This window comes from Poecile atricapillus, chromosome Z (assembly GCF_030490865.1).
Source record: "Poecile atricapillus isolate bPoeAtr1 chromosome Z, bPoeAtr1.hap1, whole genome shotgun sequence".
NCBI lineage: Eukaryota > Metazoa > Chordata > Aves > Passeriformes > Paridae > Poecile > Poecile atricapillus.
The window spans coordinates 128,499,306-128,515,688 of record NC_081289.1 but is presented as its reverse complement, the minus strand read 5'-3'; the positions used below and the strand labels follow the sequence as shown (position 1 = coordinate 128,515,688).

The 16,383-nt window shown below is 37.4% G+C and overlaps 1 protein-coding gene across 1 annotated transcript in view; it reads left to right on the top strand.

The window, feature by feature from the left end:
- IL31RA (interleukin 31 receptor A) overlaps positions 1 to 9,234 on the top strand; it is a 35,584-nt gene extending 26,350 nt beyond the window's left edge. The window contains exons 12-16 of the mRNA XM_058827433.1: positions 245 to 391; positions 2,339 to 2,479; positions 3,699 to 3,792; positions 5,213 to 5,291; positions 6,130 to 9,234. Coding sequence (XP_058683416.1) covers positions 245 to 391; positions 2,339 to 2,479; positions 3,699 to 3,792; positions 5,213 to 5,291; positions 6,130 to 6,729 — 1,061 coding nt within the window. The 3' untranslated portion in view covers positions 6,730 to 9,234. The remainder of the gene's footprint in view (positions 1 to 244; positions 392 to 2,338; positions 2,480 to 3,698; positions 3,793 to 5,212; positions 5,292 to 6,129) is intronic.
- Positions 9,235 to 16,383: the final 7,149 nt, after the last annotated feature.

The following is a 16,383-nucleotide window of genomic DNA, read 5'->3' as shown; positions in this document are numbered from 1 at the left end:
AAATACGGTAACACCTAGAACTATGCAAATGCCAGAATAGATGAGAGGAAGTTTTATCAGAAGAATTCCTACCATAAAAGAGAGTGAGAAAAGTTAAGGACTGTGTCAGAGCACTGAGGTTACGTACTTTCTCATGCATATGTTTCCCCTAATGTTACTGGTTTGTGTGAAATCACAGAGCTGGATAACACTGTGGCACACTGACTATTTTACTACTTTTGCTTTTTACAATGCTTCTCTCTAGAGCCATCAGAAGGACCTGTGGCTGATACAGACATTCTGGGGAAAAATGAAGTTACAATAAAGTGGAATGAGATTTCAAAGGCTAAAAGAAATGGATTTATCACTAACTATACAATATTTTATAAACCTGAAGATGGAAAGGAATTGAGTAAGTATACATCAAACAACAATACTTCCAACACAGTTACAAAATTTTCAATCACTCTTCCATCTTGATGCACCTTTGAAGTCAATGAAAGAAGTCATGACAGGAGAAGAGGCACTAAAATATATTGGAGAACCATAGATTCTGTGTAAATTCCTAGATCAGGAGGGTTCAGTGAATTTATAAGTTTCATGCATGTCCTTGGAACGATATGCCTTCAGTTTCTGGAAAAGTATGGTGAAAACATTTTTATTGTCAGTTTTATATTAAAAGCAAATTTGGGAATAACAGTAAAGTAAGCTGCCAAGAAATAGTTTCTTTGGACATTGTTTTAGATCATTTTCTTCAGATGTGTTTAATTTTCCATGCTTGCCATTGCTTTCCTGGTCTGGAGGCTGATAGCATAAATTTGAGCATACTCTTAATCTCTGCCTCAGGAATAGTGTCCATACAAGCTGGTACTGGTAATGGTATCTGTTCAAAACTTCTTTAGTTTAAATCTCAGCAGAAGCTTTCATGAGAAGTGTTTGTGTGACCTAAACTTTTCTTCCTAAATAGCTTGTGAAGAAAGCTGTTGGGTCAGTCAGTGCTTCAGAATTGTTTTTTTCCCTCCCTTTTTTAGACATCATTGTTATCAGGCACCTAACACAATTTCTTTTGCAAAGTTTGCAGACTTAAAAATCTTGTGATGGTTGTTTCTTATGGCTATCCAGTTCAGACCCAGGGCAAGAATATTCCTGGTAATTTTTAAGTGTGAAAGAGAAAGCTAATTATTTCTGTCAGATTTAGTCACCTGCAAACAGTTTTTCCTACTATGTTGGTTTCTGAGTAATTTAATTTTGACTGCTTTTTGCAGGGTCATCTGTGAGACATGGGGGCCTCATGTTACAGAGCTTTATTTCTTGTTATTACTTGAATATAAAGCAGGCTGTGTCCTTTTTAGTATTTTTTAGGATTTTCTTTAGAATACTAATATACTAAAATACTAATGCAAGGGAGTTAAATTTAAATGGCAAAAAGTGCTGTACTGATGTTTTTTGACGCTTCTCTGATGTCATGTGTTCTTGATAATAGTAGAACATGGGGATGTATGCCAGGGTGACTTCACTGATGGCCTTTTAACATTAGAACTTCACTTTCCTACCCTTAGGAGAAACTCAGTTTATTTAACTTTGGACATATTGCAGCATAACTATTTCCTGGGTGTTTCTTGGTAGAACTGACTGAGGAAATGAGTTGCCTTTGACTTTGTGCACCAGAAAATGTTTTAGTGACTGTAATTTCTTACATGAAGGTGCATTTGGTACTGTTAGACATAGGATGACAGGATACATGCCCTGCTTAAAAAAAATCTACAGGTGAAGCACATTACATTAATTTCAGTACAAACTACAGTATTGGAAATACTGAATTCTATTCATAAAAGCATTTTGAAACTTGGAAAAACATTCTTGTTTATTTTGGCTTTCCTTTGACTTATTGGGGTGGTATCCCAGTGCTGATAAATGACATTTTTTTTGATGATCGGTGTCTAACTGTGTGTAGTCGAAATATAGTTGAATTTCACAAGCTACATAAACTATTTGAAGTTCTTAATTTCTGAGCCAACTATTTTGAGGAAATAAAGTTATCAAAGCACTAATTTCAGTGATAAACTGCAGGAGATCGTCATTCACCTATCTCTAATATTAGCAAAAATATTTGTATTTATTTTTAAAAGCAAATAGGTTATGGTTCAGGTTTTTACCTCAAACTTTTAAGTGGTGCTGATAAATATTGTTTAGTAATTTAAGGTTTGTATTTTAAAGGACTCGTAAGGTTGCTTTGTATTTCAAATCACCTTTAGAATAGTTTGTGATCTGTAATTGTAGAAGTTGCTGAATAAGTGTATAGTTCCCTGATGTAGCACTACTTTTGTGTGTTTACTGACATAAGTCTTCTCCTAAAAAGATGAAACAGTGAACTCTGACGTTCTGCAATACAGACTGAAGTCCTTACAGGCTAATACACAATATACTGTTCGGATCATGGCAAGCAACAAAGCTGGTGGGACCATTGGAGAGCCAAAAACCTTCAAGACTTTGAAACTGGGTAAGTAATAAGCCAGGTTAATTATTACTGTTTTTAAGAATGGGCTTGGAAGTAAGAAATGCAGGACATTGTTGTTTAGGCATTTGTTAACTTCTATTTGTTTTTTAAGTAGTGTTGAGTGAAACAAGGAAGAATTGGCAGCTGTAGTTGAATTTAACTTAATTTTACTGACAATCTCACAGACTAAAAAAGCCCTCAGAATTAGAAGTTAACCCCAAAAGTCTTTATTTACTTGTCAGTAAGGCTGTGGAGTACTGTGGTTGTTTGTGGAAGCAGCAGTGTGTATGCTATTAGCTATGGGATGGATGTCTAACAGTTCATTAAAAAGTAGACTTTTCCATCTGAGAGATTTACAATAACCATACATTGTGTTGCACCTATTCTGGTATATAAATTTAACTAATAAATGAGTGCAGAGGTGTTGTGGCCAGTGTGTGTGTAGGGAAATACCTTTTCCTATCCCTTACTATTCATTTTAGCCAGATTTGACAGGGAGGTTGGTATAATGGCAGCGGATCAGAAGTTCAGACATTTCCTCATTTCAACTTCTCAGTTGAAGAATATTTTCAGCACATTCCTAAATGCCTCTGGTGCTCTGGTTCTTGGAAACTAGCTCAGAAATCTGAGCAGTGTTTCAGTCAGAGTAACTAATTTTATTTTTTTTTTGTGTGTGTGGTTTAAAATCTATTTCCTGCACCTAATTTGCAATTTATCTTTTTGTAGCTGGTAGAAGTAGCACTGCCTGGCAGATTTAGGTGAGCATAAAATAACAGGTGACCAAGAGGTAATGGAGTCTTCATCCTAGATTGCTTTCAAAGGTTGGCATGGTATGACCCTAAGCAGCCTGATCTAGTTTTAATGTTGCATAAAGTGATCTGCAGATATCCCTTCCAATCTAAATTACTGTGTGATTCTGTTAAAAAAAGGAAATTTTAAAATGTGATAAATCTGTTCCTAGAACATCTTGGAAAGTCTCATCGTGACCTGGTTTTCTGGCTCAGTAGCTGTGACTTGTTGGATTCTAAATCCTCATATTTTGACTCAACTAGAATGGGTATCCTACAGTATTCTGAGTAATTTTGGCTAGTTTTGACAGAGTTCTTTAGAATTGTGCTAATTAAGTGACTTGGCTATTAAAAACAGTCTTAAGGGAATACTTGAAGAAATGACAATGTGTACTGATTGGTGGTTTTTTTTATTTCTTTGTTTTTGTCTAAAGATAAAGATGATGTCTTTTTTTTTGCCATACCTGTTGGGATAAGCATGTTGTGTCTGATAGGCCTTTGGATAACATGTGTTTTGAAAAAACATGCGTGAGTATATTTTCTGCTGTCTAAAACTGAATGCAGCCACTTAAAATTAACTTGTAAAATGGAAATGTTTATTTATTTTTTAAATGCCTTTGTTGTTTTCAAAACCAATGTCAAAATAGAAAACACGCAATTGAAGTAACAAATAAATAAGTGTACAGGTTATACTTTGACTGCAGTTTATGTGCCAAGTTAAAAAATAAGGATTAATTTTAGAAAATTTAGTCAATTGAAACAAAATAAATGAGAGAAACAGATTAACATATCACCTACATCAGTTCATGGAAAATGCTACATACATACCATTTGCAGTTCCATGGTTATTTAAGTGAGGGGAGCAAACTTTAACTCAGTTTCTGAAAAATTTAATAATGCCAAGAAATAAAGCTTTCTAGACACTTTTAATATGCTAGGATGGTACTAGGATATATTTTATATAGCCCCTATTGCTTATGTTACTTATAACAATATGACTTTTATTAGTTTGTGATGCCTCCCTTGAGCAGCAAAGGAGTAAGGAAAAAACCTAGAAACTACATTGTGTAAAGATATTGGAATGCTCGATCCTTGATTTTGGATCTGAATCTGTACATGATTCGTAATCCTTTGATCTGCTGTCATGGATGTCCCCATGGATTTTAAATTTTTTTCTCTGAGCATGGAGATCCAGTAACATTCAAAAGATGACTGTGAGGTTTTCTTAAATCAGCTAATAAGTAGAACTGAAGCAATAATTTCCACCCCTTTTACATCTTCATCTGTGTTGAGTATACTGAATTTTTGCAATCATAAAACCTGTTTTTTTTATTCTGAAGAATACTTTGAGATGCAGTAGAATGTTTACATTCTTGTGAAGATCAAATTGCCATGTGAAAAGTCAAGCTGAGGACTGGTTTTCATTCCCTTACCTTTCTACCCAGTGTCAATGAGTGATTCAACAACTGAGCATCATTCATGTGCTGTCAATTTAGGAACTCAGAGCAGCTCTAATATGCTGCAGTGCTAGGGACTCTTTTCACCTGAAGTGGCTTTTCACTGAAGAAACACTCTGAAAAATGATCACAACAAAATTTGTATACTGTCTTATTTTGGCATGCTCTTATTTTATATACCATTTAATTGAGTGACATAATAATATATATAATTATACATATATACATAATATGTAGAATAATAAAAAATGGCTTTTGTAAATTAATAGATTTTCTGCAATGTCTGTGTAACCCCAGAGGTCTTGTTGTGATCTTTTTTAATAAAAATGGGAAAACAATTTTATTGAAAAGCATTGTGTTGATATAGAAAAGACTTACTTTGTGAAAGTTTGATACTTTAGCAGTAATTGGAATTTCTGGTAACTTGCTAATTTTATTTTTAATAATATATTTCTTTCATAATTTGGCTAAAATTACTTTCTCAATTATAGGTTTAAAAAAGTTTGCTGGCCTGATATACCAAATCCTGAAGAGAGCCTTGCAGTTGAATGGCCTCTTGCTTCATCTATGGTAATAGTTGGAATTTTATGCATTAAAGAAGGGATCAAATGGAGAGAAAATAAATCCTTTTCTGGCAGTCATTTTATGAATCAAACCCCCCTCCCACCTTTATTAAATTCCATTCTTCTTTTCAAGTGCTACAGAACGCTCTTTGTAGTATTCCAAAACAACAGAGAATATGCATCTTGATAAAGTATGTTCATCTGATTCTTACAGGATATTTAGAAATAATGTTTTGAAGTGACAGTATGGTTGTGGACATCGTTCATTTAATAAAGTAAATTAAATTTGCACAGGCTGTTGAGTCTACTAAACCAGGTTTCCACATCTGCATACCTCCTCCCTTGTCCACAAAAATGTATTGCAACATATAGTAAGATTCGGTATATGGTTGTATTAACAGTTATTTTTATTTTTTGAATATTCATTCCTTATTAAAATTTTGATGTTTATTTGAATGGAGTGGAGTTGATCAGGTATACACAGAAAGTGTAATTTGTGGATAATGGGATTTAAATTTTTTTCTCAAAAATGTCTGGTTAGACTAGAAAAGATGGACACAATCCAAACCTGATTCTGAGCTTTCAGTGAAATTCGTTATTTCATTAGGCACAGGAAACCTAATAAGAAAGTGTTTAGCAAATGGACAGAGTAACATTGCCTTTTTTAGTACTCATTCACACATGTAACTGCATCCCATCTGAAATGCACATGAGCTCTTTACTAGTGCAAGTCTGAAATTACAAGTCAAACAGAGCCCAAATAGCAATAATTTATTTATTAAAAAATGACCTGATGCATTATCTATCTGTTTATAACTCTCCAGTTTATCTCTTTGTACTGACAGAATAATTCATTTTTGAAGAGAGTGTCATCTCAGACTAAAACTGTAGACTTCGAAGACATAAATGTTTTGGAATATTGTTTTCCTGAAGAAGGTCAGGAAGAATCACTACTAATAAATTATGAAAACCAAGTTTCTGAATGTACTGATACTAATACAAAAGGCATAACTAACAGAGATGAAAAGATACTTCATAATGAAGAGGATGAAACTGCTAATTGTTTTTCCCTATCCATGCCTTACGTAATTACTGATCAATTTACCAGAAGTCAAATCCATTCAGCTTTGATACCAGTGAAGGAAGTCCAACCCATAGAAATGGTGGCAAATGATGTGTGTGGATCCCAACAGAATCCAATTAAAAATGAAGAAAATGATGTTGAAGAAGTTTTAAAGCTGGAAGATTTCAATGAAAAAGCACTATTCAATCCATACCTTAAAAATTCAGTTAAAGCAAGGGAATTTCTTGTTTCTGAGAGCTTGCCAGAGCACAGTATGGATGAATGCAAAAGCCAGTCAAGTGTCTTACCTCCTTTTCAACCAAAAGTTCCAGGACAGTCCTACATAACGCTTGACATGTTCAGGCTGGCCAAAGCTCAGTAGCATGAGAAAACTCCATTGTAAAATCGTCCTGTGGGATATCCCTTGGCACTGCTGCTCATAGGCATTCATATCTAATGTGGCTGATCTCAATTAATTTGGATGGAAACACCCTTTTCCTTCAAATAGCTGGGAAGTAGTTTTTTAGATTGTGTGTGTACACATCAGAGTTCCCTTTCAAAGTGGATTTTTGGGGGTTTTGTTGGATTTTTGTTTTGGTTTGTGTGGTTTTTTTTTTTACCAGGCATGCCAGTAGTGAGGCACAAGAAATAGCTTTTGTTATTTCTACGTAGTTCTCCTGTATCAGCCTGCTAAAACAAACTGCAGGAGCATCCATCAGTACAAGCAGCTCATCTCTTTCTCGCAACACAACCAGTTCCCAAGGCTCAGCTCTGATGGGGAAGCACGGGCGGACTTGAACAGAGTCAGAATCTGCCAAATCCTTTCTTCAGTTACATGGAGAAGAACTACTTTCCTGTTCTTATTTTCCTAGTTTGTTTTTTATCTGATTTTATATATAATGTTTCTCTTGCTTTACAAATATTTTCTAGATTTCAGTAGTTGTCTTTTTTCATCATGACTCTTGAATTAATAGTTTGGCCTTTCTTGTCTTTAATGAGAGTATATTTGCTATGTTATCTGCATTTTGGAAAATGTGTTATGTTGCCTCCTTTCCTTTCTCATGTTTTTAATAGTCCTCAGCATTTTGTGCTGTTTTTGTGTCTCCTGTTTGTTTCCTGCTTTCTAAAACTGCTTACTGAAGGATGACTACTTATCTTCTTGTTCCTTTGCTTCTGTTTCAATTTAAAACTACATTTCCCAGTTGAGATTTTGATATTTTGAACTGAAAAAAAAAAGTCAACTAAATATGTCATCTTGTGTTAAAATAAGCACTGAGTTAGGAAGTTGTTTTTCAGGGAGGTAATGAAAAGACACCAAGTCTATAAAATCTTCCCAGATTTAGGATTAAATCAATTACCATGTATTTACATTTACCATGTTGCATCCACCAGGTATTTCTACATGAAGATATAACTTTTGTCATTTTTTTTATGGTTTTGTTAAGCCATAAATGGAATTGTAGTTTCCATTTTACAAATCAGCAATTAAGCAGTAAAACACTCAATCACACTAATTTTTTAACAAGAAAGAAGGTATTATTGTAAAACTCTCACTGAAATACTCTGCTAAATAACAGGTTCAAAAAGGTGGAGAGTCCAAATAAATTGTATTTGAAAGGAGTGTTCAGTATGTCACATATGGGGGATATAGTAATTTTAAGACTTTGAGCTATTTTTACTGTATTTAGGGGCTTGATGTCACCAGTCATGTTTGCACAAGATTGTTGTTTGCACAACTACAGGTTTCTTCTGGGGTAAAAAAGATACAGGAGTTATGGGGATAGAAAAATGAGAGACAAATGCGAATAGGATTAGAAAGCCTTTCCCTTCTGTGCAGGAGGAGGAGCAGAAGAATGGAAAATATATTGTAAACATGAATGAGGAGGCTGGGCCTTTCCCTGGATACAGTGGCTATTACTTGCATTGTTTTGGGGAAAACAGTATAAAGTTTTCCATTTATGATCTTTTTCTATAGTTTGGAAGCTGCTTTAACTTAGAACAATATTCCTCTAGTTGCCAAGAAAGGATGGGGAAACAATTTATGCAAGTGTTTCTTATCCAGCAACATTCATTTCCACCTCTCATGTTTGTTGGATCACTTTCTGAACCATGGTGCTTCAAGATGAAATGTTGAATATATGTTTGCTTTTATAAACCCTTGCTCACTTAGGTAAGTCAAACTCTGGAGTTAGGACAGAGCTTTGGTTAGGTCAGTGCTTTTTCTGCTGCTTCAATTGTTTCCGTACTTCTCATTCAAAGCTACCTCGTCGTATCCCTGGGCCCAGAACTCACCAATTCTATCACAGCATTTTTTCCCCTTAAATCTCAGTGTTTGTTTTAATATCACAATATATAAAAATAAACACATGCAGAGATATTTTTGACCTTTCTAGGAAGTGTTTAGCAGTCGTATGAAAGCTGCATATTCTGAATTGCATGTTTTAGACCAGTAAAATGTGAAAATAATACAGCCTTTATGGCTGGGTGGCTTGGGTAGGTTATCCTTGTAACAATTCTTAGGTTCTGGAGGGTAAGTATATCCTTTTTCACCCCACTTTATTTCCTTCCCTATTGATATTGTGCTTTTCTCTCCTCATTTTTCTTCTTCCCCTCTCCATTATTTTCTCAGAAAAAACAAAATGCTAGAAGTGGGCTCAATACATTCCAGAAAGCAAGGTTGTCTTTGCACATGCTTTGAAATGAAAGCTTTGTGCACTTGGTTTGTTTTGCACTGGGAATTTTACTCTTTTTGACCTTTTGCAATTTGTCTTTCAAATTAACACTGTGAAGCATTAAAAAATTAAAACTGAGAAAACGTGTAAAATTTTTTTACTGATTTGTACTAAACGCACCATTTAGATATTTTAGATTTTCATATTCACATAGAGTAAGTCTCACTTTGGACTGCTGTTTATAGGGTCACAAGAGTGGGCTTTAGTCCTAGTAATTTTTTGCAGCCACAATTTGAGTTGGTAACTTTCTTTGAATGTTTAACAACAAAAATATTATTCCATTTGGGTTGTTATTCAGGCAAGAAAAATAGGTTTCCAAGTCAGCTTGTTAATGAAACAGGCACTTATTAGACAGCACTAATTCCTGAGAGCAGACAGTGGTCTGAAAAAATCAAGAGGAGCTCAGCCCAGGCACTGTTTGACAAGGACTAATGAGCATTTCTCAGATGATGGTGGTGCTGGTGAGGGAGTGGGGGATGCATCACCACAGTCCACCCCATGACTAAAGTCAGCTTCTCTGGGCATGCTACCCCAGACAGCACTACAGCCTTGGGACAGAATGGCTGGAAAGCTGCCCTGTGGAAAAGAACCTGGGGGTGCTGGTGGCAGCAGCTGAACATGAGCCAGGCTGTGCCCAGGTGGCCAAGAAGGCCAGTGGCATCCTGGCCTGGCTCAGCAATGGTGTGGCCAGCAGGAGCAGGGCAGGGATTGTCCCCCTGTCCTGGGCACTGGTGAGGCCACACCTCGAGTGCTGTGTCCAGTTCTGGGCCCTGAGTGCAGGAAAGACACTGAGGGGCTGGAGTGAGTCCAGAGAAGGGCAGGGGAGCTGGGGCAGGGTCTGGAGCACAAGTGCTGTGAGGAGCAGCTGAGGGAGCTGGGGGTGTTTAGCCTGGAGAAAAGGAGGCTCAGGGGTGACCTTATCACTCTCCACAACTGCCTGAAAGGAGTGAGTGGCCAGGTGGGGTTGGCCTCTTCTTCCAAGTAACAAGTGTTAGGATAAGAGGAAATGGCCTCAAGTTGTGATAGGGAGGGTTTAGACTGGATGTTAGGAAAAATTGCTCCAACAAAAGGCTTGTCAAGCACTGGGCCAGGCTGCCCAGGGAAGTGTTGAAGTCACCAGCCTGGGGTTATTTAAAAGATACGTGGATGTGGCTCTTGGGTACATAGTTAAGTGGTGAACTTGGCAGTGCTGGTTAACAGTTGGACTCTATGATCTTACAGGTACCTTCCAACCTAAAGAAATCTGTGATTATGCAGGGCACATTCAAAAACATAATCCACTTTATTGATACATTTTCCCCCAGGGCAGAAAGGAGTGAAGTCTGATCAGACTTTTTGTAGGTGCACCCATGCATACCATTCCTAAACAAAAAGAATGTTAGAATTACCTCTGTGCTTTTCTAACCTACCCAACACACTCATTTCTTTCTTGTTCAGAGCTTCTTTGCAGCTAGTTGTCCATTACTTGTATTAGTATTTGATTTACCCTCCAACTTCTTGTCACTCTCAATGGTTGTTAGACCTTACATGAGGAGCTGTTGAGCTGCCATGTATTATGCATCCTTGCTGTGAGAAGAATATATGTTATACACACACAGTTAAGGTAAGCTGAAATGCACTCTCTTTCTCTAGTGTTTGCAGAAGCAGAACACCTCCAGTTGTAGACTTTTACCAAAAGGAGATGACTTGGCCCTGTCACTGCTGCAAGGTGATATGGCTTCATCAGAAGTGATGCAGTTGTGCAGAAATCAACATGTATCATGTGCATATATGCATCTATGTAACTACAGATTCCTTTGGGAAATGCCTGTTGAAGTGCTTGTGTATACCTGAGCATATGCATGTGTGCACATGCCTGAGCTCAGACACGTGCATACATGGGGTGTCCTAATTAATGTAGTTTGTGCGAGAGTACCCACAGAGAAGGAGTTGTTTATGTGATTTATATTGCTGCATAGTGTCATTCACGAGCACAGATGGCATTGCAGGCTGCTTCACTGCTGGGATGTTGTATTGTGCATGGACTCTAGTGTAAGAGCCCACAAGGTCCTGGCCCTTGACCAGAAACCCTAGCCCACGTTTGTGCTGTATCTGTGCTCTGTATTTGTGCTTTTAGATTGATGTGCCTGGTTTCTGAGTTTCCTGTATGAGGAGATGTCTGGCTCCCTCCATTCACAATTCAGTGCAAAACAGCACTCAGTCTGGATGCTCAGGAAGCTTTGGAAACATGGAGGCTCAAGTCCAGAGCTACAGGGTAGGAGTGTCACCCATTGCTCCCATGATACAGGTAATTGCTCAGATCAATAGTAAGATAGTAACTTGATGCCTTGTGATTGCAGCAGTGCTAGACAAGGCAACTCCCAGGGATAAATTGAGTAAATCTGTGCAATGACACAACGACCTTAGGTTATTAATACTGGGCTAGATATCATACATTTTAAAATGACACTGAAAGGCTGGGCAGAACAAATGTCAGAGCCCATGTTCTGTGCAGCCTCAGATGAGCCGTGGTGCACACATTATGATGTGGTCATGAAAGTGAGGTTTAGTCTGGTGGTCTTTTTGTAGCTGAATGGTACCAAATCCTTTGGCCTTACATTGTCAGGGATTAGAAATATTACAAGAAAAGATAATGAGTCAACTGAAGTTCCACCTCAGAGAAATATCAGATTTTAATTTTGATCGCTCCCTTGATGAGTTAGAGACTTCTTTTATAGCAGGGGTTTCATGTATTGGGTTGTAAGATTTTAGCTTTGCTCATCTAGATGTTAAAATACAAAATACCAAAGATTCAACGGTGCAATGTTTGGTGTAGCAAGCAGTGCAATTCTAAATCTCAGAGGTCTCACAAAACAGTGTTTTGAATAAAAAAATCATGCTCTTTAGGATTATAAGAGGTAATTTGTGAATACTTATTGAATAGCTTTATCTTTTGCTATTAACTATTCTGAAACAGTCAGGATATCCTGCTAAATGTCACTCGACAATCGCATAGAGCTTATATACCATAAATTATTTAAGGCTATATTAAAGCTTCTTTTAAACAGATGAAATGGATACTAACTTAAATTAATATCTGAGTTGCTTTGCTCTTGTATCAATCTGCTGCAAAGATAGTGGAAGTTTTGTTCTACTGCTCTGTGTTAATGTCTGGTATACTGATAACAGGCAGCAAGGCATATTCTCACTGCAGGTGAGTCTTGAACCCGTAAGAGCATGAGCTTATTGCAAGTACAGGTAGTTGTTAATTGCAGCCTCTTCTCTCTCCTGGCACAACAGAAGTAAAATACACAGTGGTCTTATGGTGTTTCTCTAGAAAGGCTGTAAAATGTGCTAGTCTTGCCTCCTTGCATAACTAAAGGAATTTCTATGTCTTGTGAACAAAGGATGACATTTGTAAACAGAGCTGACAAAAAATCATTAAGCATTGCTTTTGTGGCATGACCTGTTCTTAGTCATACTGTTTATTAGATGTATTTATGCCAAAATACTATTTGTACCCTTCTCACGTACATGTTATGTTTTGCAGTCTGAGAATTTATGAAGAAGGCTCTGAGCAAAATAGTGTCAATTTAATCTGTTATGTCTTTCTTTCTTCCACTTTGCAGAACAATTATTCTAGTGAACTTGGACTCGTTTGCCTGCTCTTTCACTGGGCTTTCTAATGATTCTTTTGTTTGCCTTTTTTCTCATGAGTAAATAGTCATTTTACTTCTGCCTCACTGTTTAATTAAGAACTATCTTAATAGCTAAATACTAATTAATGAATACTAATCTAAATACTAATTAATACTAATTAAGAACTATCTTAATATCTAAAACTAACTGTTTTAATTTGGTCTCTTGAACTCAACATGAATATGAAGAGTTACAATCAAAAAATGGGAACAGATGTTTGACTAACACATCCTTCTGTGAATCGAGATTTTAGCAATATATCAGTTTTCAAGAATATCAAAACATTAATAGAAACAGATGTGCATATTTATGCTGTAGATTTATCCCATCAGTGTCCTAACAAGATATTCGAAAAGTAAACAGCATGATTATTTGGTGCTGCCTGTGTATAGCAGACTGGAGGAAAGATTAATGGCTCAAAACAACTGAAGTGTGTGTTCAGAGCAGGAAACAGTGCAAGTTCTGGGTAGGTGGTGCAGCCACTGCTCCACCCCTCACCCACTGGAGCCCCTGGCCGAGCCCCAAAGTGGCTACCAAGCCACTGTCCCCCAAGCCCTCTGTCCCACAATTTCCTTTTCTCAAAATCTGTGTTACTTAAAACTAGAATTTGCTAAGTGAGTGCTTTGTGAAGTGCTTTACTTTAATTGTATGTTGCTTTAAAATTTGCAAAGTACTTTATTCTCTAATGTTTGCAAATAAAAGCTTGCTATTCAGCCTCCTGAGAAGTTTGTTGTCTTCTGAGGGTGTTGAAATACCACAGCCCTTTCAAACACTTGCTGAGTGAGGTTGGGGTTTACTACCACTCCTGTGCTATACTTCCTTCAGCTCTTAAAAGCGACAAGTGTAGAAAATGCTCTCACCCAACGAAAGGGGCACAGTTTCAAACCAATCAGGTATCTGACTTTACCTGAGAAGTTAATACTGCAGGGTGCAGGCTGTCCTGAGATACCCCAACTACAGGTTAAGGATATCCTTTCCCAAGGTCCTGAATTACTCAGGTTATTCAAGTGGGCTTTGGGGGCATGGAGGACGATGGAGGGTTAGCCCACAACTCATTTGCTGGGGGATGAGGATTCTTTTTGAACAGAACATCTAAGGCTGCGCTGGGCTTGTTTCCCAATTCAAGCTGTCAAAGAAACTAGGCTATAATAGGGTGGTTTATATTTTAAAAATGATGCTTTAACATTGACTAGTCCTATTGAGCAGTGAGATTAAGACTTTTGAGTTGGAATGGCTCTACTGATATCTTTCTCAACCTCTTATGTTGCCTTGATTTCCAGGCACTGCTCAACCCCACACTGATAAGTAGCAAGTCTTCTGAGCCAACTAGTATATTGTTTCAGGGTATGACCTGATAGAACTGTAGTTTCTGAGTAGTTATTTCTTGGAAAAATAGCTTTATTTATATTCAATGGGTTTGCCATTGCTATGCTCAGAATGCAGTAGTAGCCTAGCCAAGCCTAACTTCTACAGAATTTTCACCACTACCATGAGCATGACATGAGTATGTCTAATGGAATTTAACAAAGTAACACTTTTCATAATCACAAAAAGATTATGCAAGAGTATCTAGGGATGTCAGAGACAATGAGCATAAGATTATAATCACAGTTAATGCTCTGGATGTCCACTTAGACCATCACTGATCTAAACCAAACATTTGATTCTGAAGCAAAGGAGCATAAAAGACTTTCTAAAACATTACTATGGCAAATTATGTCCTAATGTAAGAAATTTCTTTATTATATCAAATGAACCCAGCACAATTCTGCAGTGAATCTTCTCATAGCCAGTGTCTGCTAAGTCTGGACATGGACTCCATGTTGTATTTCTGTTACTGTCTTAAACAGTTAGCTGAGAGGGTTTGAGCTGGGAGGGGTTTTAGCCTTTGTTTCTTTTTCCTGTTTGGTTATGTTTTGTTCCCTTTTAGTGTAGGAATATATGCCTACACTATCAATAGTTTATGAGCTACAGATTTTTTTATTTGCAAAATATGTTTCTAAATCCTCTGAACACAGAAAGATTTGAGCAGTGGGGGATGGTGTCTATGCTTTGAATGTAAAGCTTTTTTGTCACTAGCATACTGCCCAGAAATGCTCATACCCAGTGTTCATGTGTTCATGAACACATGGCTCATACCCAGCCATGTGTTCATGGGTTGCTGCCTTTGCTGCCCGCTTCTCTCTCCCATGACTTCACACCTCCTTCAAACATGCTCCATGTATTTGCTTTCATCTCTAGCTATTTTTTTTGTTTTATAGCTTGGCTCACAAAGAGGCATGGACTACTGTTTGTCTTTAGCGACTGCATCTCTCTTCTGCTTTTGCTTTTATTTTCTGGGGAGCTTAATTGCTTTTTACACTTCTGATGAAAGGTGTCTACAGTTTTTGGACTGGACAAGGTTACCCAACATCTGATCTGCAAGGAAGGAAGCAGGGGAGTGTTGAATCATTTCAGTTGAAAAGTAACACAGGAGTTTAGATTTTGCTATTTTTCACCTTTCTTCCAGCACAGAGGGCTGGTTCTCTAAGTACTGTCTTTATTAAGTAAAGAACAATCCTGGAGATGTAATGCAGAGCTGTCCTGGATTACATCTCCTGATGCAGTATGGTGAGACTGAGAAGAGATGCTTGAGCTGGAATAGGGGTTGTCCCCATCCTTTGCTCCCATCCCTTTTTACCTTTTTTGCACATATTCCCACTTCCCCAGCCTCGCTGTCTCGATGCAAAACTACCAAACAAACTGCTGTGAAATTACCTAAGCCTTGGGTTTGTTAATAGATCTGCTAGTTTGTAGATATAGACCATGTTATGAATACATATTGTGATATTGGCTTTTTGCAAGTAATAAGACGAATATATGTTAGAATAGCTTTTGCTATGTCTTTTTCTTTTTTCTCCTGCTAGTAGCTAAAAAGTTTGTAGGCATAGGTCAAGAAGAATTTTGGATGTTAGGGCTATGTCCTGTCTATATGAAACAACCTCCAGTGAACAGATGAATGGGGCCCAGGCTACTCAACCTTGCTATCAACGCTGACCGCCTGTAGAAGGAAAAACCCCAGCCCAAATAAAAAGATGATAAAAGGGAAATCAAACTTGAAGAGCACATGCTCTAAAAAGGTGGGCCCAAGGAGTGACCATGCCAAAAAAAAAATAAAAAAAAGTTCCTGGAAAAGTTTGAATAGGCATAAATCCATGTAGCAGGGATGGTATATAAAGGATGTTTCCAAAACACCAGGTGTGCTCTTGGCAGAGAGCCAAACACTCAGGCATTTTAACCCTTTGCTTTATTATCTTTGTCTCCTATTCTCTTTTTGTTTATATTAAACCTTTTAAAATTTATCAGGCGAGTGAACCTCATTTTTCACAACCAGGTTCCTGAACTAAGGTAGGACCAATGTAGCTCATGTCTCAGGAAGTGAGCTGGCAGTGCTGTGTCTAATATGAATAGGATATGATATGAATATGAATATGTGTGGGTAAATCCCTCACATGCCCCTGCTTGTTTTGTGGTGACTTGGGTTGTTCTTTTGTTTCCATGTCCTCAGATAAATTCTTGGATGCATTGTCTCCAGCTTGTGGTTGTTCTGCTCCTATGACTGAGGTTTAATTTTGTAAGGATTGATT